General features: G+C 46.2%; 1 protein-coding gene across 6 annotated transcripts in view; it reads right to left on the minus strand.

Moving 5' to 3' along the window:
• Nucleotides 1-26,749, minus strand: part of ZDHHC2 (zDHHC palmitoyltransferase 2) — a 647,387-nt gene that overhangs the window by 69,040 nt on the left and 551,598 nt on the right. For all 6 annotated transcript variants that reach the window (XM_078678140.1, XM_078678138.1, XM_078678139.1 and 3 more), the window contains one exon: nucleotides 11,810-11,922. In XM_078678140.1, coding sequence (XP_078534266.1) covers nucleotides 11,810-11,922 — 113 coding nt within the window. The remainder of the gene's footprint in view (nucleotides 1-11,809; nucleotides 11,923-26,749) is intronic.

Raw genomic sequence — 26,749 nt, forward strand, 5'->3', positions numbered from 1 at the left:
GGACATGAAGCAGATGGTAAACCTATAACATCAGTATTTGGGTTTGGAGTTGGACTTTGCAGGTCTTTTGCTAGAACAGAACCTGAATGATTTGCAGGTGCATTTAAGACTGCCTGTTCAGAGCATATAGCTTGTCTTTCCCCTAATTTATCATCTGAATTCTGGGCCTTGCCCCCTGTATTTTTCTCCCTATTTCCTCTTTGTAAAATGGGTTTTTCCAAATATGTACCGTTGGCTCTGTTATTCATTTCAACTAAGTTGAGGGTTGGGGTACCCTCCAAATTCTTTGGTTCACATGCCCCTTCTATAACATCTGGCTGACTACTGTTGTTACTACCTCCAACATTTTCTATCAAAGTATATAAATGATCCATCTTTTTATCTAATAGACCAAACTTCATATTCATTAATTTAGTGACTTGTGATAGCATAGACCCCAGTGCTGAATCTAGTGTTATTGCAATTGTACCATAGTTTACCCTGAATCTTTCTTCCATTGCTAAGGTGTGAGGATTAAAGACTACATCTGTCTGTGTACTAACGGTATTTGTTAACGTTACAACTTGGTCATCTGCGTGGATAGGTGTTTGGGACATGGGCCTAGATCCCACTGAGCTCTTGGATTTAGTTTTCTGGTAACCCATAGCTCGCTTCTGCTTTGCTCAGTGGATTATCCCTTTGGGCTCTTCTAATACTTTTGGAGCTCGTGATATTGTTTCTATACCCTGTCTACTATGATCATTTGAGACTGGGCGGTGATATTTTTGGAAAAGCTGATGCCATTGTTTTATTTTGGACAATTATCTTTGGACTTAGTGGGAGTGAATTAACGATAGCTGATTGCATATATGTTGGGAGTTGAGTGGGATCAAGTGACAGCCGTCTCACAGTCATTTGGATTTCATGTGTCAATAGGGGTTCTGCTCTAATTAAAAAGACATCTAAAGTGCCTGCTGTGCCTTTGCGCGTACCCATTATCAGGGAAATATTATTAACAACAATCGAACGTTACTTATTTAAAAATACCTATCAACAGGTACCGCAGGTTTCTGGAGCAATGCGCACAATTTTAAGTCTTACCAACAGTTCAATATGTAAGGGCAGTTTTCAGAGGGGTGGCCCAGCCCAGTCTCCTCTGGTCGCTGACGGGCGCGGACAGACCCACCCTTGGCCCAGGCGAGCCTGTGTGCATCCTGTGGGAGCCAAGGACCACTTTTAAAGCACCTCCAGGTGCATGATAATTGCGTAGGTGGTGACTGACATGCGGGAGTATGGGGTGGTAGTCCTGTCTCCCCTCCTCTCCTCTCCTGGCGAGGCAGCAGCAATCAAAGAAGAACAAGCATACTTTTTCCACCACCCAGCTCCTCTGCCGCTCCTCTCATCAGGTACCAGCAGCTGACGCGGCACGGCTTAACAGCTGCACGGCCCGGACTGCTGCATGGCCCGGCATAACAGGACTACACCCAGGAGCACCATGCGGTCCAACTCGCCAGTCTACGTGGCCTCCCTCAGATGCCCAAGGCCTCTTTTTTGACGCAGGAGCCACACCGAAAAGTTCTGTCTGGAGGTGACACATGATCCACCGCACCAGTCTCCGCGGCCTCAGATGCATGTGGCCTCCACACCGCCGCAGAAGCTACGCAGAAGAGTTCTGTCTGGATGTGCCACGTGACCCACTGCACCAGTCTCCGCCATCATGCAATCATGAATAAAGAGGAAAGCCATTGAATCAAGAGTACTTAATTTTAAAGACAGTGGTCCTTAGGCAAGAAGAAGATTTTAGGAGAATGAATATAGACCAAATGGAACTATATTTTATAAGAAATGTCCAGCCGGACAGTTTAATATCTTAATAGAAACAATCATGAAACTATAAAACACAGAGTGTGATAGAAGCAGGACACCAGCCGATGTCCGACTAACACACTGGGGGAACAAAAACAAGGGGAAAAGTAGTAGGCAATATCAGGTCATCTGGATATCGTAAATCATAAAACAGATAATCCATAGTATACACATATGCATGTAAGATTAGTGTCAGCTATGCATTTAGTGCATCTCAGGTCGACGACGTTTCGAACCTTAAAAAATATCGGTTCATCCTCAGGACAAAGAATAATTGCCTAAAGAGTGAACATTCACAATTGTCCCCACTAAGTGGAAATCAATATACCATACAATAACAAGAAAAATAAGGAGAAAATGGAGACATAAAAGATTAAACATGTCAGTAAATCAGGCCCTTATTACAACTGCGTATACAGTGCAAGACTCATACCATGCCAAGGTGTCGGCGGCAACGGAGTGTGATGCATGCTGAATACAGGCAGTGTATTGGAAAAACGGAGCGGGGTGGGAGGCACGGCGTCCAAATAGTGACACATACTTGCTCATGCTTAATAAAGGGGGTAAAAAAGTGAAGTGAATCGCTATTGCGCAAATAGACAGGTGAACTGTATCACGAATTATGACCAGAGTGAAGGACTTTCAGGGAGAGTGGCGGAGAAAACCGGTACTCAGTGAGTGTGGTGATGTTGTGAACAATTTAGAGGCTTACCGATGGAGTGAGGCTGAAAGGAGTTTCAGCACAGACCTCGATATAGGGCTGTCTTCTAAAAGGGGGGGAAAAAAAGGGGGGCGGTCACTAAATTGGTCTGGTGACCGTTGAAATGGATACCGTAATAATTGGCGAAAAACCTTACCGATTAGGTGAGTCCAATTCTACATACCAATGGATCTATGGGGAAAGGGAGAGGGTAAATACGGGTGTCGGTGAGCACGTAAACAAGGAAACGTGAGTGCTCTACTGATTGGGCTTACCGGTGGGGAAGATGCCCTCGTTTAGATTTCTGTTGAAAAATAAAATTAAATAACTGACATTAATGCTGGCATGTGTGAAGGGATCGTGTAGGTGATCCAGCCAGAAATCAGCGCGGTCTTACCGGAAAATAGAAGGAGCAGGTCCGCAATGAGGGTCCTTGCAGGCGTGCAAAATCAACACGACTTGCACTGAGAAAAGTGAAGGCGATAAGGGTGTCATTCGCGATCACGTGGGGCCCAGGGACCAATAGAGACATGACCGATACTGTCGGCCATCTTGGATTGGGTACCGATTAAAGGTGTGGCGGCCATCTTAAGTGTATTAAGACTAAAGGGTCCGCAATGCACATAGCCGTACCGCGGTGCAGGAATTGCGTTAAGTGATACCCACATTATACAAACACGCAGTGACATATTTATAAGGTCGAGCAGCACATTGATAAGGTTAGCAAAAATGAAAATTCTTGTCTCCACATGAAAACCCTTTTGTAGTGAACTCAAGGGACTAAGAATAACAGGGGAAAGTGCAATTAAAATCAAATGAACAAGTCAGAGCCTATTTTACAGAAGTAAATAGTCCAGTTACATCATAAAGTTCCATTAAACAGAGCAAAGATGAAACTTAAATCAAGGAGATCCAATCCTCAGTGCGATTCAGGCCAGTATGTAGACTCTTTGTCTTCAAGATCCAACGTAGTTCTTCCTTGTTTAGCAACTGTTGCAGATTACCACCACGGCTGGGGAGTCTCACCAGAGAAATAATAGTCCATTTAAAGTCCATTTCAGTGTGAGACCGTTCCGTGAAGTGGTGCACAAGGGGAGCATTAGGAGTACTGCATCGTATTCTGCTCCTGTTTTGGCACATTCTTGTGCATGCCTTCTGAGTAGTCTGCCCTATACAGATCATAGAACATGGACAAACAATGGCATAGATAGCATTTGTACTATTACAATTGGAGAAATCTTTACGCATATACTCGATGTCATTGTGCCTGAATTCCTTACCCTCTATAGTACTATCACACATAGAACAGTTGCCGCATTTAACATGCCCAGTTAGTCTTGGGAGACCCCAAAGTGTGTCAATTGTAGCCATTTGTTCGGGTGCGGGTAATGCTGCGCGCACCAAATGGTCTTTCAGATTCTTTGACTTCTTAAAGGCAAACAAGGGTTTGTCTAGTTGGAGTTGGCCTGCATTCAGCACTTGCCAGTGTTTCTTGATACTCTTAGTTAGAGAATTGGATGCTGGCGAAAAAGTAGTGACACAGACCAGCCGGTTCTGTGTTTTTTTGGGTTTGGGTTCCAACAACACTTCCCTGGGGCAAAACCACGCTCTTTTGAGTGAAGTTCTTATCAATCTACGTGGATAGCCTCTAGCGCTAAGTTTGGTGCTAAGTAGTTGTGCTTCCTTAAAGTAATCGTCTCTGAGGTAGCAATTTCTTCTCAACCTTAAAAATTGCGAATAAGGGAGGGAATCGCGGAGCGCTCTGGGGTGGCTGCTCTTGTAGCTTAACAAAGTGTTGCGCTCCGTGGGCTTCCTATAGAGGCTGGTGATAAGTACACCCTCTCTATCCCGTATATTGAGATCAAGGAAGGGAATGCTAGAGTGGCTTGTGGTTAGGGTATAGGTGAGACCGCTACAATTGCAATTAAGCCAATGTAAAAATTGGGATAACAGGTCAACAGAATCATTCCAGATCATAAAGATATCATCAATGTACCGCTTCCATAGGGCTATGCCACTATGGAAGGGGTTAGACGGAGTCAAGATGCGTCCGCATTCAAGGCTGTCCATGTATAATACAGCCAAGTTGGGGGCAAAAACAGCCCCCATAGAGGTACCTTTGATTTGGCCGTAGTATTGACCATCAAACAAGAAGTAATTCTTGGATAGACAAATTTCCAGAAGTTGTAAAATGAACATTGTTGGTACACGATGGGGTCTGGGACGGCTGTTCAAAATATCTTGAATAACCAACAATGAATCATTCTGTGGTATATTGGTATACAGGGACTCCACGTCCAGAGTACAAAGTACGCTGGATGTGGAGTCAAAGGGGCGCTCCTCTATCAAGTTGATCATATGCATACTATCACGTATGTAACATTGGGTAGCAGGAACAAAACCCCTAATGAAATAATCCACAAAAAGACCAAGAGGTTCTAAAACTGACCCACAGCCTGACACAATGGGCCTGCCAGGTGGTTGTTCAGTGTTCCTATGCACCTTCGGTACACACTACCCCCCTTAATCTTCTCATTCCTGTACTCCCCTATCTCTTCTCTATATTGCTGTATGGTCACTCTGTTTCGGTCAGGTAGCGCTAGTCCATCAATACAGACTCGCTCGAGTCTAATTGCCTTTTTTCGGGTTGTAAGGGGGAGGGGTACTCAGGGAGAGCGGGTGGTGGGGAGTGGGTAAAGCATAAAACGAATAAAAAGAGCAAATCAAAATGTACAACAAACATAATAAAGATATTTACAGTCAAGGAAATAGCTACGGTACAATACCTTGGCATGGTATGAGACTTGCACTGTATACGCAGTTGTAATAAGGGCCTGATTTACTGACATGTTTAATCTTTTATGTCTCCTTTTTCTCCTTATTTATTTTTCTTGTTATTGTATGGCATATTGATTTCCACTTAGTGGGGACAATTGTGAATGTTAACTCTTTAGGCAATTATTCTTTGTCCTGAGGATGAACCGCTTTTGTTTAAGGTTCGAAACGTCGTCGACCTGAGATGCACTAAATGCATAGCTGACACTAATCTTACATGCATATGTGTATACTGTGGATTATCTGTTTTATGATTTACGATATCCAGATGACCTGATATTGCCTACTACTTTTCCCCTTGTTTTTGTTCCCCCAGTGTGTTAGTCGGACATCGGCTGGTGTCCTGCTTCTATCACACTCTGTGTTTTATAGTTTCATGATTGTTTCTATTAAGATATTAAACTGTCCGGCTGGACATTTCTTATAAAAATATAGTTTCATTTGGTCTATATTCATTCTCCTAAAATCTTCTTCTTGCCTAAGGACCACTGTCTTTAAAAATTATGTACCTACCCAAGGTCCTTAGCATATTGCGCCCTGGGTTCCCTTGTTTTGTTTAAATAATTGAATCAAGAGTAGACAACTGAGAGTGGGAACAAAGAACTCCAATCATATGCAAGGGCCTTACCAAAGCCCACTGTTTTGTAACATTTAGAAGTACCAAAACAATTACAAGCCAAAAACACAAAACAATAAAAATCTTTCTCCAGTTTATACAAATAGAGAAAAAATTTAATAAACAAAATGATACCAAAACAAGAAAAATCAAAGAAAGGTAACCTAAGATATTAATTTTTTAAAATTTAGTAGAAAAACAGCCTTGAAAAGGCAAGGACAAATTAATAGTCACTATTCATGGGTTACCTGGATCTAGGTATTATTTCAGGCTGACCTTGATGGCCGGATCCACCAAGCGGGTTTGTTTTGATCAAAGATTTTGCCTCCTGACTTAACCTCTGAAATGGTTGTTGAAATCCTCCAGTGAGGCAAGGCTTTATCCGCCGAGCTGGATAGACTCTAGGCAAGGTCCCACTGAATGTGTTGGTTTTGGCAGAAAAGCTCTGACGGGGAAAAATTCTAAGTTTGTGATTGACAGAGTCTTTCCGTCAGATGGATACTTTTCATGTCTTCACCCAGTTAAAATTTCTACCTTCAGACTTAGGGTCTGATTACAAGTTTGGCAGTCTTATCATGATAACGCTTTGGTGGCGATCCCAAGAAGACCACAGTGATCTCCTGCCTGCAGTATTACGATGCCACCGCTGGCCCAGCAGCTGCGTTTCCGATGGTGGGGAATACTTTTCCATATGTGTCAATGCAGGTGTGTATATATTGACTGCACAAATGTTACATGTACACATATGCATGACTCATGTGAACAAATACCTACTACCAGTACTTTCCCATTTCTGGAGTCCGGGCCATATGTGCCCGGTCTAGTTAATGGGTAAATATTGCAATACGTACTTACCTGGATTTCTGCACCAACAGTATTGTTTACTTCTGGGTCAAAACGCCCTGGAGAAAAGGATCCACATGGTGGACTGAAAGGAAGTAAAGTAAATAGGTGAGTATGCACCACAAATCCTTCGATTCTGCCAGCTCGAAGAAGGCTCTGATGAGCTTTGGGTGAGGTGCCACTTTTATAGGTTTCACTAGCCAGTGGATGGAAGTAAATCGTGGCATTCCCTAACCAACGAGGACAAATTCCCAAGGGCAAGCCTTTCCACTTTTGCAGCACATCAAGTTTGCCTTACTGCAAACTGTCCCACTTTGCACCATTTTAAGAGAACTCCAAGATGACACAGACTGTATGCCCCTGAAGGGAGCCCATGGGCCAGCCAGGAGTGAGTTTAGGGAAATGAGCAGTCCTCTCCTCCTCATCTACACCAAACTGGTTCTGGGTCCAGCTCCTGCTGGATTTGTGCCTAAAGAACAAATGCCCACTATTTCATAGGTTTCCGCTTAGCTGTGAATGGGAGACTTCACACTTGCCCTTTTGATGTAAAGTAAATGTTCTGAACACTCCACGCTGCTCTTTCTTGGAAAACAGGGGTCACATACATCACCTCAAGCCAATCCTACCCAACAGGCCTAAGTCTTTGTCCGGCTCTGGAAGGTAGCTAAAAGTTATGCTTGCCATGTCTTTGCAATGCCACGTTATGTACTGTAGTATAGGAGCCACCTCATCCTAAATATTTGCACGAATATACTAAAGACAGAGGTTCAATGCCAGCTTTCAAGACAGGATTGTCAATCTGACATTACACCTCTAAACCCTTTCACAAAAGAAGGTCCTTGCGGGACGATGTCTTTGTTAATAAAAGTGCCTACAGACAGGCTGCAGAGGTACTAGATGACCTGCAAGTCATGGAGTACAAACAGCTTTCAACAATACTGCATACAAAGATGATCATCCCCTTTATATGATCTCACATGCTTTACATCACCTACCAACCTAAAGTTGCACACCTAAATATTGTTTGATCAATACGTACTGCTCCCTAGACCTGCTTCAGTAACAAAAAAGAGAACCCGAAACCTACCTCTTTCATGGCTAGTCTGAAAGAATTCCTTGATGTGTTCTACAACACCTTCAATGTGGTCTGGAACCGATGACAACCTAGAACAACTCCTTGATGATTTAAACTAAACATTCCTATAATACTAGACCACAGAAACACCATACAAAACAGGAAACACTAGTCATTCAAAAACGAATAAAAGCTACCAACTAAGATTTATTACTCTGGGAAAAAAATGTGTCAAAGGTTTCTGGGTTTCTCTTGATTGAAACCATACCATTTGGCTTATATTCAACAGGGAGGGCAAAAAAAGTGGAATATAAAGTATTTTGGCGACAGTCTGATGAGAGCACCAGCGGTTCCTCCATAGGAGCGGAGGAGGCCTCATACTTCTGCAGAAAGACTGAAAAATAAAATGGTAATACATTATTTTATTACCATTTCTTTTTTTATTCTCTGTCAAATTGAGTGTGGGGCTTAGGACAGTGCATCATTGCTGCTGATTGGCAGCAATGAGGAGTGGCCCCATCATTTACAGTGTGCATGTAGGTTTGGCTGACTATCTTCCTACGGCCTGGCTGACATGCACAATTCAAACCTCCCCAACCCTGCTTTCTTAGACACCTGGGTTGGGGAGCAGGCAAAGGCCTGCAGTGCCCTTTGGAGCGCTGAGACAGCCTGCCCCATCCAATCCAGATGCTTCAATCATGCTGCTTCACAGCATGAGAGGAGCCTCTGGATTGGATAAGGTAGATGCCTGTGTGATGTCACCTCTTGCTTGGAGAAGTTTGGAGCAATGCATGCTGCAGGATAAGGTAAGTAACATTTTTTTCTTTCATAGATGTTTATTTTAATATGTTTTATTGTGATTGTTTAATGTAGGTGTTCTTTAATGTATGTAGCGCCCTGCCCCACTGTATTTTGATGTCATCAATTGCCACTGGACAAGAGCAGTAGTGTACTAGTGGTTTTCTTATGTTCATAATGGAGGTTGACTCACAAATATTGCTCCATGCTAACAACATTAAGTTGCGAGTGTTGTGTTTGTGACCATAGAGATTTGGATTGTTTTCCATGCAACCCACAAGTTGGTCACCTTGAAACTTGTCAACATTACTGAATGGAATTGGGGTACCACCGATGAAGAGGAACTCCTGACGTGGTGTACAGCACAAAAGAGGGAGTTTCCATGGCATGATCAAATAATATATTGTGCCACCAGAACTGCGTCTTAAAACCATTCAACATATTAGGAAAAAGAGAGGAACTTGGCATCCCAAATAATTTCTCAAACACATCTTATCAACACTGAGAATCTGCAACCTTTTGGACTCCAACAATTTGAAGTTCTGCAGGACTGCACACAGTTACCAAAGACCCTATCGTGAAGCTGCATAGGCCTTTTATGCACCGGTACACAAATGTAGAATGGATCGGGGCACCCTATAAACAGTAAAATTGCTCTGTATGCATTGCATGTGCTCACTCGTGAGTTCTGAAAATGAGCAGCTGCCCTGCAGGCAGCATAAGGATGGGGGCATGGAATAGTGCTTCACCAGCCACTCAAATTCTTTTTGGTAGGCGAACCACAGCACCATATTTCTCTTCATGTGCTGCCTGAAGCGCATGCACTCACTCGATTACTTTGTGGATGTACCTATGCACTGCAGTCAGTGTAATTTCACTCTTAATGCTATTATTAGGAGTGCTCTAGATTCTGATCAAAACCTTTAACTTTGTAATCATCGATAATGCGGTAAGCAGTTGCGGCTGCTCTTCTTAATGGGTGCTGGGGAAGTGTGGGGGGAGGGCCTAAATAACAAAAAACAAAAAGAAAAAAGCACTTTCCTGATATCTCGCGGTTCTTCTGCTCCAGTCGGACTCCGATTCCCCAGGGGCTGGTACACACAGCCAGGCTCCTAGATGCCAATCACGGTGCTGCTCTCATACTGGTAATACAGCCTGACAGTGCAGCGCCGTGATTGGCCAGAGCGGTCCTATTTAACCGGTTGCGTGCTCGTGACGGAACCGTCACGAGCCTCGAGTGGGCTGAGTGTTCTGATGAGCCGGGCGGGGCCGTGATGGAACCGTTCCGTCACAAGCACAGCTCACCCGAGGGCCGTGACAGAGCAGTTCCATCATGAGTACGGAAGCGCCGCGCGGCCCCACCTCCCCCTTAGCGCTGCGGCGGAATAGCCGCCGCAGCTAAGGGGTTAATGCTCGCTGAGGTCCTAGGTACCTGTGCCTCTACTCCAATCGGCTGTACAAAACAGAGAGAGATCAAAGTGAGAATGACGGTTTGGCCTGCCTTAGACAGCCGGCCAAACCATCATGCACACTTACAGTGTGCACTACGCCTCCCCCTGCTCTCGTCATGGCCCGCCCCACTCAGACTTAGCTTGCTAGCTCAAGCGCAGAAAGAAAAATAAAATGATAATAAAATAGTTTTATTATCATTTAATTTTCCCTTCCTTAGCTGGCTCTCAGCAGGGGGGGGCAAAGCTTCTTCGCCACAGCGGAGGAACCGCAGCTGGTGCCGGTAAGGTAGTTCCCACTTGCAGGATTCTTATATCTGTCCTAATTTTACAGCTTGGAACTCGGAGTAACTAGTGCATAATTTGTGTGGGAAAAAATAAAATAAATCCCAGGCCCAAATTATTTCTTAGGTGCCCACCGCGAGCACTGCTGAACACTAAAGTTGCTGAATACTAAGGCAGCTCAGTCTTGATTCTATCTTCATCCTTATTTCTTCCACCACCCTACAATTTCTCCCTCTTTTTTCACTTTGTATGTTCCTTTTTATCCATATGTTCTCCCTTTATCACTGTTTTACTATCTTTCTCCTCCTTCTTGCCCCATTTACTACCTTTCTCTCTCGCTCTCCCTTGGAGTGTTTCTGAGCACATCTTTCACCAACTGCTTATATTTTTCACCATGCTTTCTTTCCCTGGTGACCAAAGTGTAAGGACAATCACGGGGGCCCTATCCACCACTTGTATTTTTGATAGTGATTACAATAAGAGTCGTAATGAACACTGCTCAACCCCATTCTGCACCTCCAGGACTTTGAAACTTTATGACACAGCTGAAGTAGGCCTCCCTTGCCCGCAAATCAGTGCTTAATTTGAGCCGGTGATTTCCAGTCCTCGGCACCGGCACTTAATTGTCAACAATAGCGCTTATGACAAAATGCAATATGGTGGTGCTGTCTGTCTAATTTAGAGATAAGCACAACTAAAGCTGCAAATTAATTCACTATACATTAACAATAGAAAATACCTGTAGCCCAATCCATTCTTATAGTTTTGGGGACCTGAAACAGTCTGAATTGTCACACTTGTAGGGTGTGATGGTTAGTAGTTGTGTTGGTATTGTAGGTGGCAGCACTGTAAGGGATAATGGATTGTGCAAGCTGAAATGGCCTCCTGACGAGGGACCTGGAACTTATGTTTTTTTACAAATTAAGCACTGCCCCAAGTACAACTCCAATTTCCACTCCTACTTCTCATCCTTTCATAAGCTGAACCTGAACTTATTTATGGTTGCAGTGAGTAAAGCCTAAATTACCATTGTAACAGATGTCCCGAAGCTAAGCCCCCTGCTTAAAATAATTCTTCATTGCACAACCCCTAACATCAGAGACCTTTTGCATACTCTTTCCCTTTAGACCACTGGGTTTTAGCCCATTCCATATAAAAGCCTTAAGTAAAATGAAATTAATAAAGGAGTATAGAGAATGATCAAGAAGAAGTATTGCCTTAACCAACTGAGACAATCCTAGCATGTCAGCAGCCATCTCATTACAGCAGTAGGAAAACAAGTGTTTCAATCTCTTGTTTTTTTTGTAAACACAATATGTCCCCGTAGGAGCCCACAAAATACCATGCAGTAATTGCCACCTTACCAAGTTTACTCTTTTCGTTGTTTCCAATGCTCTCTGTCCAGGACTGCGTATCAGTAAGAAGGTGGCTTTGTGACCCTCGTAAAGGCTTTGCAGGAAAGGGGTGACCTTCAACCCTGTGGATTAAAACAAATAAAAGCACAGTAACATCTTCTGACTGACCCCAATACTCTGTGTAACAACTTTGTTCAGGTAGCAACTTTGTGCATTTCATAAAATCATCAGACCAGGGTACCCGCAGAAAGAAGCCTTAAACATAGCTGAAGTGGATGGCGTGCAGCGGGGGGCCTGAACCTATGTTTGCAAGGGTCGTCTGACCCCTCCACGGTCAATAAGTACCCACTCTTTTAGATACCAGTGCCTAAATAGTGTACGGGTTTGCAGACAGAACCCGGGGTTGTCATGTTTTGCAAAATACTCATATTTAAGGTTCTTTGTCACATTTATGTTATCGCCTCGTCAGGGGTAGTAAGAACTATATAAATGCAATTACAATTTCGTTTTTTCCTAATTTTCTGGTCACATGATAGGTTTTTAGGCGTCTGGAGTCATAGGATATTACGTTTTAGAAACGGTGCAACGTGCAATTGAAGATTTGTGTATTCAGAAAGTACAAAGCTTCGCCCGTTAGGTGTATGTTAGGTGGATGCATGTGCACAGGTGGGTCTTGCGTTGTTGCTTGAAGAACAAGCATCTGCAATTCAATAGGTCTCGCATTTATACGAGTTTGAGCTAAATGACAATGCTTTTTATTTATGTTTTGGTTTTTAAAACATAAATAAAAATCTTTGTCATTTACAATGCCAATAGCTTAAACTCTTCCAAATGCGAAACCTATTGCATTTCAAATGCTTGAAGGCATCGGTCAGTTGTCCCCTTCTGTCTCACATAGCCTCTGAAGACCTCCTCGTTTGCTGCGAGTTAAATAAACAAGCCGGTGGTCACAACTGCACACAAAAGATCCTCCTGCAGTAAGAGTAACTCATTAAAGAAAATACAGCCTGATTCATGAACCGAAATTGCGCTCGCAATAGCTGCGAAAAAGCAATTGCGAGCGCAATAGTCAAAATCGCTGTTCATGAAGGAAATAGCGAATTCGCTAAGCCAGAATAACGAAAAACGCAAATATTTTCGCAGATTCCCGCCAGCCGTCCAATTGCGATTCAGAAATAGCGAGGAACCAGGGAAATTGCGAAAAAAATAGCGAAACCGCAATATAATCGCAATCGCTATTCAAGAAACATCGCTAATACCGAAAATCCCTTAAATCGCAATTAGCGAGGCGCATTTTAAGGACAACCCAAAGCAGGTGGTAACCATCAGAGCCCCTTAATTTTTTTTTGTTGAAAAACCGTTACCCAATCAGGAACAGTTGCTGGACTGACCAAACACACTTAAGGAGATGCTGCAGCAGCATAAGGATTTTCACAATGCCAGGACTCTACATGGTGGTCAGGCGGCGAAGGCTACAGCGAGCAGCACGGAGGAGACGCAGAATCCAGGAGAGGATATTCCGCCAGCGGGTCACCCTGCTGGGCCAAACCAGAGAGCAAATATATGCAAAGTACCGCCTGAATGGGGCAATGATTATCAAGCTAATACAGGACCTTGACCCCCTGATGCAGCACCCAACAAGGCGGACCAATGCCGTGCCTACACATGTCCAGGTATTGTGTAGCCTGCACCTCCTGGCCTCCGGGAGCTTCCAGGGGATAGTTGCGGCTGCTGGGGGGATATCCCAGCCCACCATGTCCCGCTGCCCATGGAGTTTCCTTGACGCAATGCTGACCCAGCTACACCAGCACATCAAATTTCCCACCAGCCAACATGATTTGGATGTGACCAAGCAGCAATTCTACAATGTTGCGCAGTTCCCACATGTGATAGGATGCATTGACTGTACTCACATCCACATCTGCCCACCATCTGCTACGGAGTACATGTACCGCAATCGCAAGTCCTACCACTCCCTCAACAGCCAGATGGTCTGCAATGCTAAGTCATACATCACGGACATTGTGGCACAGTACCCGGAGAGTACACATGACTCCTTCATATTCCGGCACAGCGGCCTCCACACACGACTGGCCAGGGGAGACTTTGGTGAAGGACACCTACTTGGTAAGTACACTTGCCCCACAATGTCACACTGTGATGAAGTATCTGCGCTGCACAGGCACTCACCCTCTGCTCCTCTCATGCAGGTGACAGTGGCTACGCCCTCCGTGAATACCTCCTCACCCATTACCTCAACCCTGCGACACCACAGCAACGGCGTTACAATGTAGCACACATACGCACAAGGAAATGCATTGAGCGGACATTTGGGCTACTGAAAAGCAGATTCCGCATACTGCACAAGACTGGTGGGGCCATGTACTACAGTCCTGATGTGTGCTGCCGCATTGTGGCTGTGTGTGCAATACTACACAACATTGCTACCAAGCGCCGGATACCTGTTGAGATCTCTGGCAGTGAGTCGGAAGGGGACGACCGGCCACCTGCACATGTGCGACATGCACGCGGGGAGAACCCAGCTGAAGGACACAGACGCCGCAACCACATCACAATGAACAGTTTCTAGTGCACCCACTCCCCTCACCCAACAAATCACAATTGCATGCCAATGGAAATAATGACAGGAGGCCGATGTATGATGCAGGAATAAATATTATTGTTAAATGCACAATAATAATGTTATGTCTCCATTCATCAAATGCTAGCAGTATTGCGCCATACTGCTCCTAACAAAACACTGGACATGCTTGTATCAGCAGCATGTCCCAGACAATGTACATGACACTCAATTGCGCCTCCGGCGCGCAGCACCCAAACGCCTCTCGGGCTCTTCCTCTTGGACGGCACGTGTCCCTGCATTGGGCCTGGTGCTGAGGCGTAACACGCCAACCAGTGAGGCAGACAGGCTGCTGACACTGGAGGTGCCCTCACTGGTGTCGTCACCCCCCCCATTGCCTGTCCCAGTAGGATGGAGTGCCAGCACGGCAGTGGTGACCTGCTCCAACACTCGTCCAACATCCTCAACACATTGGATCAACTACTGCTGCTGCGCCAGGGACCGTCGTGAGAGCTGGGAGGTGGCATTCCCGATTATATAGTTTGAGCGGGTGTAGGCTGACAGCCGCGTAAGAAGCTGCCGGCGGCGGCGGGCGGAGTTGCGCTGCGATATGAGCGCAGCAGTGTTGGCCTCCATGGCTGTCGTCATGCGCTCAATCCTCACGCCCACATTGGCCACATTGCGGCCAATGTTGTTTAGCTGCAGCTGAATAGCCCCTTGCCGTCGTGCCTGCAGTCGGTGTATGCGTAGCATCTGGCGCTCAATGCTCAGGCCTGGCACGCGCACAGCCATCCCCCTCCTGCCGCTGCGTGCTGTGTTCTGATGGCGATCCCTGCCATGCCTGCTCTGGTGGCTGCCCACAGTGGGTGTGCGCACTGTCACCAGAGTAGCTGCACCAGATGTAGATGGTCCAGCTGGTGGTGGAGTTGTGGTTGTTAAAGGTGCTGCGCCGGATGGTGCTGGCGCAGTTGGTCTTGCCCTGGCTGCGGGGAGAGGTGCTGCGCCTGATGGTGCTGGCGCAGTTGGTCTTGCCCTGGCTGCGGGGAGAGGTGCTGCGCCAGATGGTGCTGGCGCAGTTGGTCTTGCCCTGGCTGCGGGGAGAGGTGCCGCGCCTGATGGTGCTGGCGCAGTTGGTGTTGCCCTGGCTGCGGGGAGAGGTGCCGCGCCTGATGGTGCTGGCGCAGTTGGTGTTGCCCTGGCTGCAGGGAGAGGTGCTGCGCCTGATGGTGCAGGAAGTGTCGGTGTTGGCACCTCCTCGGCATCCTCTCGTGCATCGTCAATGAACAGCCTGTCGCTGTCGCTGCGGTTGTCAGCGCCACCTGTGAGGGGAATAGGACGTACAATTAATTGCATGTATCTGTCACACGTGCAGTTGCTACATGCATGCTGGATGACATTCCCTGCCTGGCTTTGGCATTGCGTACTTTGGGCCATGTGAGGCTGCATTGGGGTTCTTGTACATTGTGGGCAGACTATATGTCCCACAATGCTTTTGGGCATGACCTAATGTGCATGGTTTGCATGACTTGGGATGAATATGGGAGGCTATAGGGCCATGGCCACTGTTAGGGGACAGGGTCGCAGTCGCATGCCACTTACCTTGGCTGTCTTGGCTGGGTCGGGATGAGTCCAGATTGACGACCCCTATGCACGCCTCTGGCTCCAGAGTGTCCTCCACGCGGTCCTCCATGGGGGTGTTGGGAGGGACTGTTGGATCTCCGCCCCCAGTAGCCTGGGTCTCACCCAGCCTCTCTGCCACCCTCTCCTTGGCACGACCTCGGAGGTCGTACCACCGCTTCTTCAGCTCATCCAGTGACCTGTGTGTCACGCCCACAGCGTTCCCTTTAGCAGCTATCCCAAGCCAGATGCGACGTCTCTCCACCTCCGGCACCCTCCTGGAGTCCTTCCCAAATAGTTTGGAGTGGTTCTCAACCACTCCCTCAATGAGGTGCTCCAACTCCTGTTCGGAGAACTTTAGCTTCCTCTTGCGCCTGGGGTCACTGGGCCCTGATGCTGGCTCCTCTGACATTGCTGCAGTCACAAATGGGTGGGATTAGCAGGTTTGGAGGTGTCCTGGTAGGAACTCTGTTCAGCTGCAGCCTCGAGATCAGTCTAACAGTACTGAATGGGGGTGGGAACTGCCTGCTTCCTGGTTGTGATGTCATCACTGTGCTCGAAAAGCGACTTCCCGTTTTTGCGATCTCGCTACTAGCGAGATCGTATTTTTCGATCTCGCAATTAGCGATATCGCTAATAGCGATATCGCTAAATCGACACGGATTTTGAGGGTAATTGCGATTTTTCTGCGATTTTAGTAATTCGCTAACGCTTTTTGCGGCCGGGAGCGAATCGCTTTTTTTCTCGCTAACTATGATGAATGCCGATCTGCGCTTTTCAAATTGCGATTCGCTGTAAATCGCTATTTAAGAATCGCAGATTCCCTTTTTCATGAATCAGGCTGACAGTGCTCACGGACTAAGGAATACGTACCGTGTAACAACTGAAGTAAAAGGTCCAGTCATCATGGGAGGGTACAAATGAAGATAAGGCAGTACTAAGGAGGGATTAACAAGCCTAATAACGTATCAGAAGCCAGCATTTACAAAGGACAATGACACAAGCCAATGACAAATATGGATGGAGAGTGGGCAGGGCTTCAAGTAAATAATTCAATACAGCTTGGATCGCAGAACAGCACATGCGATGCCCAGGCTCGACCTAAAAAGTTTGCAATTGTTCCAATTATTAGGTATCTTAATGCTTGCCAAAAGCCAGCATTGAATACTTTCAATTACAGGGAAAAGCTGAGGAAATACAGCACCTTTGTTTTACTTACACAAATTGATATGTTGGTTCTTGAACTTCAATAATGTCAAACTACTGATGCTTCATAACTGCTCAACACATTTGGAAACAAGAATTTGCAATACAATAGGTCTCACATTTGCGAGAGTTTGAGCTATTGGTGTAAATGAAAATGCCTTTTATTTATGTGCTTTGAAAACCTGCAAGTGTTGCATAAATACGTACAGTGTACTTATAGTCCTTGCTTACGAGAAGCAAGACTGGCATTAAAAGAAGCGCAGTTACTTCCAAGTACAAAGTGAGTGTGTACACGCCATTTTCAGGGAGAGTTTGAGAGTAAATATGAACAGAGGGTGGCTCAGATCATAAAGACAGGAAGTACATGTTTTAAAAAATGTGGAAAACAAACGTACCTACGATGTTTAAGGGAGAGAAGCTGATATCCAAAGTAATTAATTATGATTTAAACTTGTGCCTTGTTAATATTAACATCCTGGATGATTTGTGTATTTATAATTTATTTGTATTAAGTTTGCGCGGAAAAGTTCTTCTTTTTCCTGAATTCTTTTAGTTTTTATAAGGATTTGCTGATGACCGTCCCGCCAGATACTGGCGTAATTTAAGTACCCTGCTGTCTATAACATTACGCCCCTGTTGGCATCATTTTTGCGTAGTACACCCCCAAAATATACCCAAAAATGATGTAAAATATGGGGCTAGGTGGAAAGTGGTCGACTTATTTATTGTAGTGTAGATTTACTGTAAGGTTTTTGGTTTTATGTAAATTTGCCCATGCGCGCCGTGGTATACACTGGCTTTAATTAAGTCCCCTGCAGGGGTTAACACCTGTGTTGACTGAGGCCCAACAGCCTTGTGTGCTGAAGATGTAAACACTGTGAAATAAGTTGCAATACATGGGGTCACAGGAGAGAGGAGAGAGAGGCAGAGGGGAGAGGAGGATGGTAGAGAAAGCATTTTACGATGTGCGGGGACATAGGGGCATATTAGAAGGAGGCGGGCGAGGATCAAAGGAAGGAAGAGACGTTTACAGCAGAGCTGTTTAGGTTTCGCCTGGCGTCCACTGCGCAGGCGAAATCTTATGTTTTGCAGTAAGGGGCTTTGTCCCGCCTGTCTCTTCCATTGGCTAGCTCCATAAATGGAGGCTAGCCATTGGAAGAGAGATGCGTCAGTCATTGTGGGAGCAGATTCGTGGGCGTTCCGGGGATTTTTTCGCTCTCCGCCTCTTTTCGTGCGTCATGCGGCGGTGGGCGGCTGTTTTTTTTTTTTTTTTGTCTCGGCATGCTTTGGTCATTTCCAACGTGTGCTTTGCAGGGGTGGGCTGCGCGATTTTACTTTCCTTGATTTGGTAGCAGGTAAGCGGCATTTTGTACTACTTTTTTTTATCCCGTTCCCGCCCCCCCTCCCGCTGTCCGTGTGCCCGTTCCCGCCCCCTCCCGCTGTCCGTGTGCCCGTTAACCCACCCCCTCCCGCTGTCCGTTTGCCCGTTCCCGCCCCCCCTCCCGCTGCCCGTGTGCCGGTTCGACTCCGTGGCCCGTCTCTCGCTAGACTTTCACCCAAAGTGTCTCCATGGCTGCAGCAGGCAGGGGTGAAGGGACTCCAGGCAAAGTACACGCAGGAGTGTTTTGGAATAACTGGCAGGGGCGTAGCTTGGTAAGTAAGATTAGGGTGATGGGGTGGGTTTCAGATTTTCAAAGCAGAGGAAGAGTGTGCTTTTGTGTTTTTGTAACAATTCCTTGTAAAAGCCGACATTCACCTAAGCATACCAGACTGAAAGCCCCCTCCCGCTGTCCATGTGCCCGTTCCCGCCCCGGTCCCGCTGTCCGTGTGCCCGTTAACCCGCCCCCCTCCCGCTGTCCGTGTGCCTGTTCCCGCCCGCTGTCCGTGTGCCCGTTCCCGCCCCCCCTCCCGCTGTCCGTGTGCCCGTTCGACTCCGTGGCCCGTCTCTCGCTAGACTTTCACCCAAAGTGTCTCCGTGGCTGCAGCAAGCAGGGGTGAAGGGACTCCAGGCAAAGTACACGCATGAGTGTTTTGGAATAACTGGCAGGGGCGTAGCTTGGTAAGTAAGATTAGGGTGATGGGGGTGGGTTTCAGATTTTCAAAGCAGAGGGAGAGTGTGCTTTTGTGTTTTTGTAACAATTCCTTGTAAAAGCCGACATTCACCTAAGCATACCAGACTGAAAACCTCTGTTCCCAACCATTTTCAAGAAAATTTATTTATTAGGGGTGTAACTCTCCCAACTCCCTGAAGCTACGCCCCTGCTAACTGGTGACGTTAACATAAGAGATAAAGTTTTGAAGAAGAATATGTTAATACACAAGTGAACGTAAATGACCAGCATCACGGCTTGTTTCGTTAGGATGTAACTCTGTTCGCTGTGCCACTTTTGCAGGTGTAGGAGTGACCAGCACCTTTGTGAGGAGATAATGGGGCAGCACTTACAAAACATATCTTAAGCGTGAACAACATCGAGGCCACGGGTGGAAACACACTCACTCACTCTCACACACAAACTCTCACACACACTCACTTGTTTTTGCAGCGAGATTGCTGACGTTTCTTTTATTTGCAATGTCAAGATTAGGGAGAGCTCCCCCAGGGCCTGGGCGCATGACGACTTCTCCACGAATTGTTCTGTGGAAGAGACACAAGGGGGCGGTGTGCTCGCTTCCCTGCCCCCTGGCTGTGCTTGCTTCCCTGCCCCCTGGCTGTGCTTGCCTCCCTGCCCCCTGGCTATGCTTGCTTCCCTGCCCCCTGTCTGTGCTTGCTTCCCTGGCTGTGCTTGCTTCCCTGCCCCCTGGCTGTGCTTGCTTCCCTGCCCCCTGGTTGTGCTCGCTTCCCTGCCCCCTGGCTGTGCTTGCTTCCCTGCCCCCTGGCTGCCCTTGCTTCCCTGCCCCCTGGCTGCGCTTGCTTCCCTGCCCCCTGGCTGCGCTTGCTTCCCTGCCCCCTGGCTGTGCTTGCTTCCCTACCCCCTGGCTGCGCTTGCTTCCCTGCCCCCTCGCTGCACTTGCTTCCCTGCCTCCTTGCTGTGCTTGCTTCCCTACCCCCTCGCTGTGCTTGCATCTTAAGCGTGAACAACATCGAGGCCACGGGTGGAAACACACTCACTCACTCTCACACACAAACTCTCACACACACTCACTTGTTTTTGCAGCGAGATTGATGACGTTTCTTTTATTTGCAATGTCAAGATTAGGGAGAGCTCCCCCAGGGCCTGGGCACATGACGACTTCTCCACGAATTGTTCTGTGGAAGAGACACAAGGGGGGCGCTGTGCTTGCTTCCCTGCCCCATGGCTGTGCTTGCTTCCCTGCCCCATGACTGTGCTTGCTTCCCTGCCCCCTGGCTGCGCTTGCTTCCCTGCCCCCTGGCTGCGCTTGCTTCCCTGCCCCCTGGCAGCGCTTGCTTCCCTGCCCCCTCGCTGCGCTTGCTTCCCTGCCCCCTCGCTGTGCTTGCTTCTCTGCCCCCTCGCTGTGCTTGCTTCCCTGCCCCCTCGCTGTGCTTGCTTCCCTGCCCCCTCGCTGTGCTTGCTCTCCTAGGTGTGTGGGTGTGTGTGGCTCTGGGTGTGTGGGTGTGTGTGGCTCTGGGTGTGTGGGTATGTGTGGCTCTGGGTGTGTGTGTGTGTGTGTGTGGCTCTGGGTGTGTGTGTGTGTGTGGCTCTGGGTGTATGTGTGGCTCTGGGTGTGTGGGTGTGTGTGTGGCTCTGGGTGTGTGGGTGTGTGTGTGGCTCTGGGTGTGTGTGTGTGTGTGGCTCTGGGTGTGTGTGTGTGTGTGTGTGTGGCTCTGGGTGTGTGTGTGTGTGTGGCTCTGTGTGTGTGTGTGGCTCTGTGTGTGTGTGTGTGTGTGTGTGTGGCTGTGTGTGTGTGTGTGTGTGTGTGCGTGTGGCTCTGGTTGTGTGTGTGGCTCTGGGTGTATGTGTGTGGCTCTGGGTGTGTGTGTGGCTCTGGGTGTGTGTGTGTGGCTCTGGGTGTGTGTGTGTGGCTGGCTCTGGGTGTGTGTGTGTGGTAGTAATTGCTGTCTGCTGAGCTCGTCCAGTAGGGTACAATAGGTCTTACATTTGCGAGAGATTAAGCTGTTGGCAATGTAAATTACAATGCCATTTATTTATCTGTTTTCAAAACCAACACATTAATAACATTTTTGTCATTTACAATGCCAATAGCTCTAACTTTTGCAAAGGCGAAACCGTTGCATTGTAAATGCTTGTTTTCTTTGGGAAGTGGTGGAGGTGTGCTGTCTGCTTGCTATCACTGTGGCGGTGCTGGTCTGCTTCCAGAAAACAGTTGTGAACACAACATTGTAATTTATATTTGTGGTAGCGCCAGTGCCTTGTGAAAATAAACATCCTGGATGATCAGTGTTGTTATATATTTTTTTTTAAAGTTTTTGCGCAAAGGTTCTTCTTTTCTCTGCAATTTTCGGGTTTTTGCAAGGATTTGCCGATCACCGTTCCACCAGACACCGGCGTAATAGAGAAACTCTTTTTAACGAAAGGGAGAGGCTGAGGGTAAATAGGAAGAACGGAGGGTGTCTCATAGTAAAAAGATAGGGAGTGCATGTTCCCAAACCAACAAAATGTAAATGTGGCCAAACAAATGTGCTTACAATGTTCAGGGGAGGGAAGTTCATCGGCAAGGTTTTTATAAACTTGTGCCTTGTGAAAAACAACATCCCGGATGCTTAGTGTTGCATAAAAGTATTTTCATTTTAGTTTATGCGCTAAGTATAAAACTTTGTTTAAACTTTTATTGATTTTAATTGAAGTAGCCAATAAGCGTACCGAAGATACTGGCAAAATGTAAACCCTCTGCAGGCGTTTACATTAAGGCCCTGATTAAGGCATTCGTCGTTTCACCCGAGCACGTACTGTAGGGGTCAGACTATGACAGAGTTCAATATATTTGACCCACCGTTTAAAATGGCCAGGCACTGCCCTTCTTTAATTTGAACCTCTATGGATGTTTCGAATATTGATAACTGTATAAACTGTAACCCCATCATTCGCAAAAATATAAATTAATTTTTTTGCAGAGACTTGCAACAATATTGATATATAATGACTTTTAGTTGTGTGATTTTTCTGGAAGGTTCTCTGTGTAATGTGTTCCCATTACAAACCGAAGATTAATTGGTCAATGAAACCAGGCATACACAAGTCACAATTGAAACGATAATGCAGTAATAACTTTAAATGCGAGGAAAGTTTTTCCGCATTATGTCATTTTCCTCATGAAGAAATGTGACCTTATTTGTAGCAATGTGTTCCTCTAGCATACCTCAACAATACCAGGTAACCCCGTTTTGAGTCCTACAGAGGCTCTGTCTGAGACGTCTGAATATGAAAGGGTGGTGGTACAAAACATGCCACATCCCACATGAGCGGAAAAGCAGGAAGGCTACAGTTACTTACTGGTTATCTAAATGACTCCTAGGCTGCCTCTCTCTTTTGATTCACCACATTATGAGGCTGTCTCCTAACGCAATTCAGCAAAGCGCGAGGTGGTTAGAGACAATTCAGTTGTCCCTTCGGGAACTTTGCCTCCCTCGCCTGGCTGCAGTCTACACTGTGCCTTACTAGCTAGTTGCTGCTTACTGGGCTCCACCAAGGGGTGGTTAAAAATATGGTGCTGGCTTTAAAAGTCTTCAGGCTTGTAAACTGACACGAAAGAAGGACATCCTGGAGTATTTTAGATACTATTTTAACCGCTTTATAGCTCGCATTTACATCAGAGCTTCGTGTTTTCCTGTCAAATGTGTCTTAAGTTGCCCCTCTCCTGAGACAGCAAGGTGTGGCGCCTGTCGGTAATGCCCCTGTAGTCTGAGCCTCGCATCGGCTGGTGGCTGGCTCGCTGCCTCTCTTCACAGTTTTTTTCACTCAGTTTGTCGCACAGCCTAAATATGATATCAGTGACCAGTAGGGGCCTAACACTGGGCGTGTGGGAGTGGGCAACCCTAGAGTGGGCCCCCAAGCAGGCCAGGTCGATAGATATCTGTGAGATACAGTAGATTGGAGGGGTCCTCGTCACATTCTACATGGGGGGTCGTCATTTTATGTTATGCCGCAGATGGCAAGGCTTGTTTAAGAGCTGAGAGCAGTCAAAGGCCTGCGCCATCAATCAAAGAAGAGATAATTTTCTGAGGGGAATTCAAAGGGAGACGTGTAGGTGCAGCTTGGCGTTCCTCCTGTCAGCTATATTGTCATATAATAAATACCCGCCAGACTATGCACCATGCAGCTGTAAAGGTTAGGTTCATTGGCAGCTGCGAGGATGAATAAAAACACACAGATCGTGAGAGCCGGGCCGAGGTGTCGGGTGACCAACCCTGAGATGACAGCCAACATTTACACGCTGTTAAAGCCATGTTGGCGCTTGACAAATATTGCACCGAATCAGCCCTGCTAGTGGTCACAGATAACATCAGAATGACCCTAGACAAGGGCCACTCTATGATTCCGGTGATATTGGACCTATCCTCCGCATTCGACACAGTTTCCCATCAAATATTGCTCAGAAGGCTGAAGGAAATGGGACTGAGAGACTCCGCCTTTCAGTGGATGTCAAGTTTTCTATCTGGTCGATCTCAGACAGTTAATCTAGGCCCGTATCGCTCGGCACCCATGGAACTCTCCAAGGGAGTCCCACAGGGCTCCTGTCCGAGCCCTACTTTATTTAATATCTACGTGCCTCCCTTAGCTAATGTTCTAAGAAAATATGGCTTCATTCCAATTTCATATGACGACGGTACACAGTTGCTCTTTCCTTTTGATAAACTCACTCCTACCATCCAGGAGACCTTCTCTTTGGGCATGAATGCCATTTCACAATGGATGTAGAATAATTTCCTTCAATGTAATGTTGAGAAAACTGAGCTTCTACTTTTTGGGGAGGGTCCCACACTATGGTCACCTAATTGGTGGCCTATCAATCTTGGGAAGCCTCCCGTCCCAAAAACGTCTGTTAAGAACTTGGGAGGTCATCTATACTATGCCCTCACTTTCAAGGAGCATATTGACCAGACAGTTGAAACTTGTTTCCATACTGCGGGCCTACTTCGAAGAGTCTTTCCTTTACTCCCAGACTGTTCGAAAGACTTTGACTCAGGCACTCATACTCAGTCGCCTAGATTATTGCAATGGTCTGTTGCTTTCTGCCAATGAAACTTCGATCAGCAAACTACAGGTAGTACAGTACACGGCGGCACGGCTGGTTTTGAACATGCCCCCTAGATCAGCTTCCAGCCCTCTTCTTGTAAAACTTCATTGGCTCCCCATACGCCAACGAATAAAAGTTAAGATCTGTTGCACTATCCATAAGGCATTACCCAATCTTGGCCCCAGCTATCTGTCAGAAAAGTTTATCCCCTATCATCCCTCCAGATCCATGTATTCCAGTACTAAACACTTGTTGGTCATATCTCGGCCCACAATACTGGAAAGAACTCCTCCTTCATTTAAGAGAATGTTTGAATCACCTTCTTTTTAGGAAATTACTTAAAACCACCTGGTTTTGCTTTTCAAATTCACAGTTGAAGCATGTGCAATTGATTCATGTCCAAAAGTGCAGAGATACTCCCCGGAGTTGATTCTGGTGCTATACAAACCTCTAAATAAATAAAATAAAATTCATGGGTTTTGTGCGCAGGGCTGGCTGATGAAAGAACAAGTCACCAACATGCCAGCTGCGTGGTGTGTGCACGCTCATGTGATATCTGACAGATAACAGATGGCACACTGCACGCCCTGGCTCGTAACCGCAAGCCGTAGGCCTGGGCGGATACATTTCTTGGAAAAGGCAGGACATACACCCGCCTTTGCAATAGGAAAAATGCAAACAAAAAAACCACACGCACGAGCGTGTGAAAAGTAAAGCTTGGAGCCCTTACAAAAAGTCTCACAGAGCAGCGCATGCGCGCTGGCTCAGTCAAGACCTAAGAACAACCTTTACACAAAGTTGTGGATTAGGCTCAAGTAAGAAGTAATAATTCTGAGCAAAACAATTCCAACTCAAGTAGTCGAACGTGGGATTTTAAGAAACATCTGGGCTCAACTTCACCGCATACACATCTTACTAATGCGACACACAGGACCATGGGGTTTGGGGCTACATACAATTGCACCTATCCTTTAGTAATTCATTTGTCTCAAGCTTTAGGTGCAACGGACCAGAGATTCAGAACCCCTAAATCTCCTAAGACTGACGAGTCTTATTCTCAAAGCAAAATATCCATTAGTTCAGCACTCTACAAAATAATTACAGTCTATGTAACAAAAAACATTTCAGTTACAGGTACATCTGGTTCACAACAAAATATGATATTTAGGGAATCTCATCAGCGCCAAGACGCCCACGGGTATACGTTGCGCTTAATAAATTGCAAAAAATAAATGAATAAATAAATAAATGAATCTTCAGTGGAGTTGTTGTTTGTAGTAACTTCTTTATTTATTTCATCAAGTTTTTGTTCAATAAAAAACAGACCGTAGCCGTAGCCAATGCGTTTCGTTCTACAAGGACTTCTTCAGGGCGAAGAGTATCGTATTTCTTAGTTCCTTATGGATCGAATAAGTCTCCTCTTTAAGTATATCCAATGTAGTACCAGGTTTACTCTCTTTTAGTTTTTCAGACTGTTTTTCTTGTATTTCAAAAAGCCGGGTCAATCATTCGATGATTAAAATATCAAGTATGCTGTGCTTTTTCTTCTTCAATGTATATCATAGAGGTATCAGCCGGCTCCGTGGTGTGGCATCCATCGCAGTTTGCAAACTAGCAATAGCAACTAACCGGATATTTTAATCATCGAATGATTGACCCGGCTTTTTGAAATACAAGAAAAACAGTCTGGTGATGGCATGTTTTTGGACACCTGTGACTAAAGGGGGTGACACAAAAATGATTTTTTAAAATATTTTTTACATTGTCTTACGGAACAGACTAACCGACAATATAGCTTATACTTGTATGATGCTCCTGTAAAAATGTTTCCTTACATTAATGTGTTGTTGTCTATGAACAATGAACATCCTTTTGTTAGAAAAACAGATTAAACACATCTTAGCTGAAAAAAATGACTTGGAGCTTAAGAAAATGGCTGTACAACATCCTCTTTCCAGGTATATTAAGCTCTTTGGAACAGTGAATGGGAACCTGGATGGTACTTTTAAGAACTATGATGTACCGGCATGGAACTCACAAAAATGGTTGTCTCAGGGTCCACCAGAACAGTGCTCTAAACAGGAAAAGACAGGAATTTCATATTGACTTGCTAGTTCGATCTTCTTTCGTGTCCCAATAACAGGCCGCCAGGCACTCATGTGAAAGCTGGAAAGAGCTACAGGCAGGCAGAAGGCCATCAAGCCGACTGTCCACGGAGACCAAGTAGACGCATATTGTGAAACAGATGTTTGTTTCAGTGATGTAGTGGGTCATCAGCAGGGACAAAAAGAGCTATTCTAGCCTTTAGTATAAGGCTGATCCTGTAACCTAATGCTTTTGAGTTAAACACTGAACTAGATGACAGATACAATACCCTGGTGAAAGGGTGT

Source organism: Lissotriton helveticus, chromosome 2_2 (genome assembly GCF_964261635.1).
Source record: "Lissotriton helveticus chromosome 2_2, aLisHel1.1, whole genome shotgun sequence".
NCBI classification, from domain to species: Eukaryota; Metazoa; Chordata; class Amphibia; order Caudata; family Salamandridae; genus Lissotriton; species Lissotriton helveticus.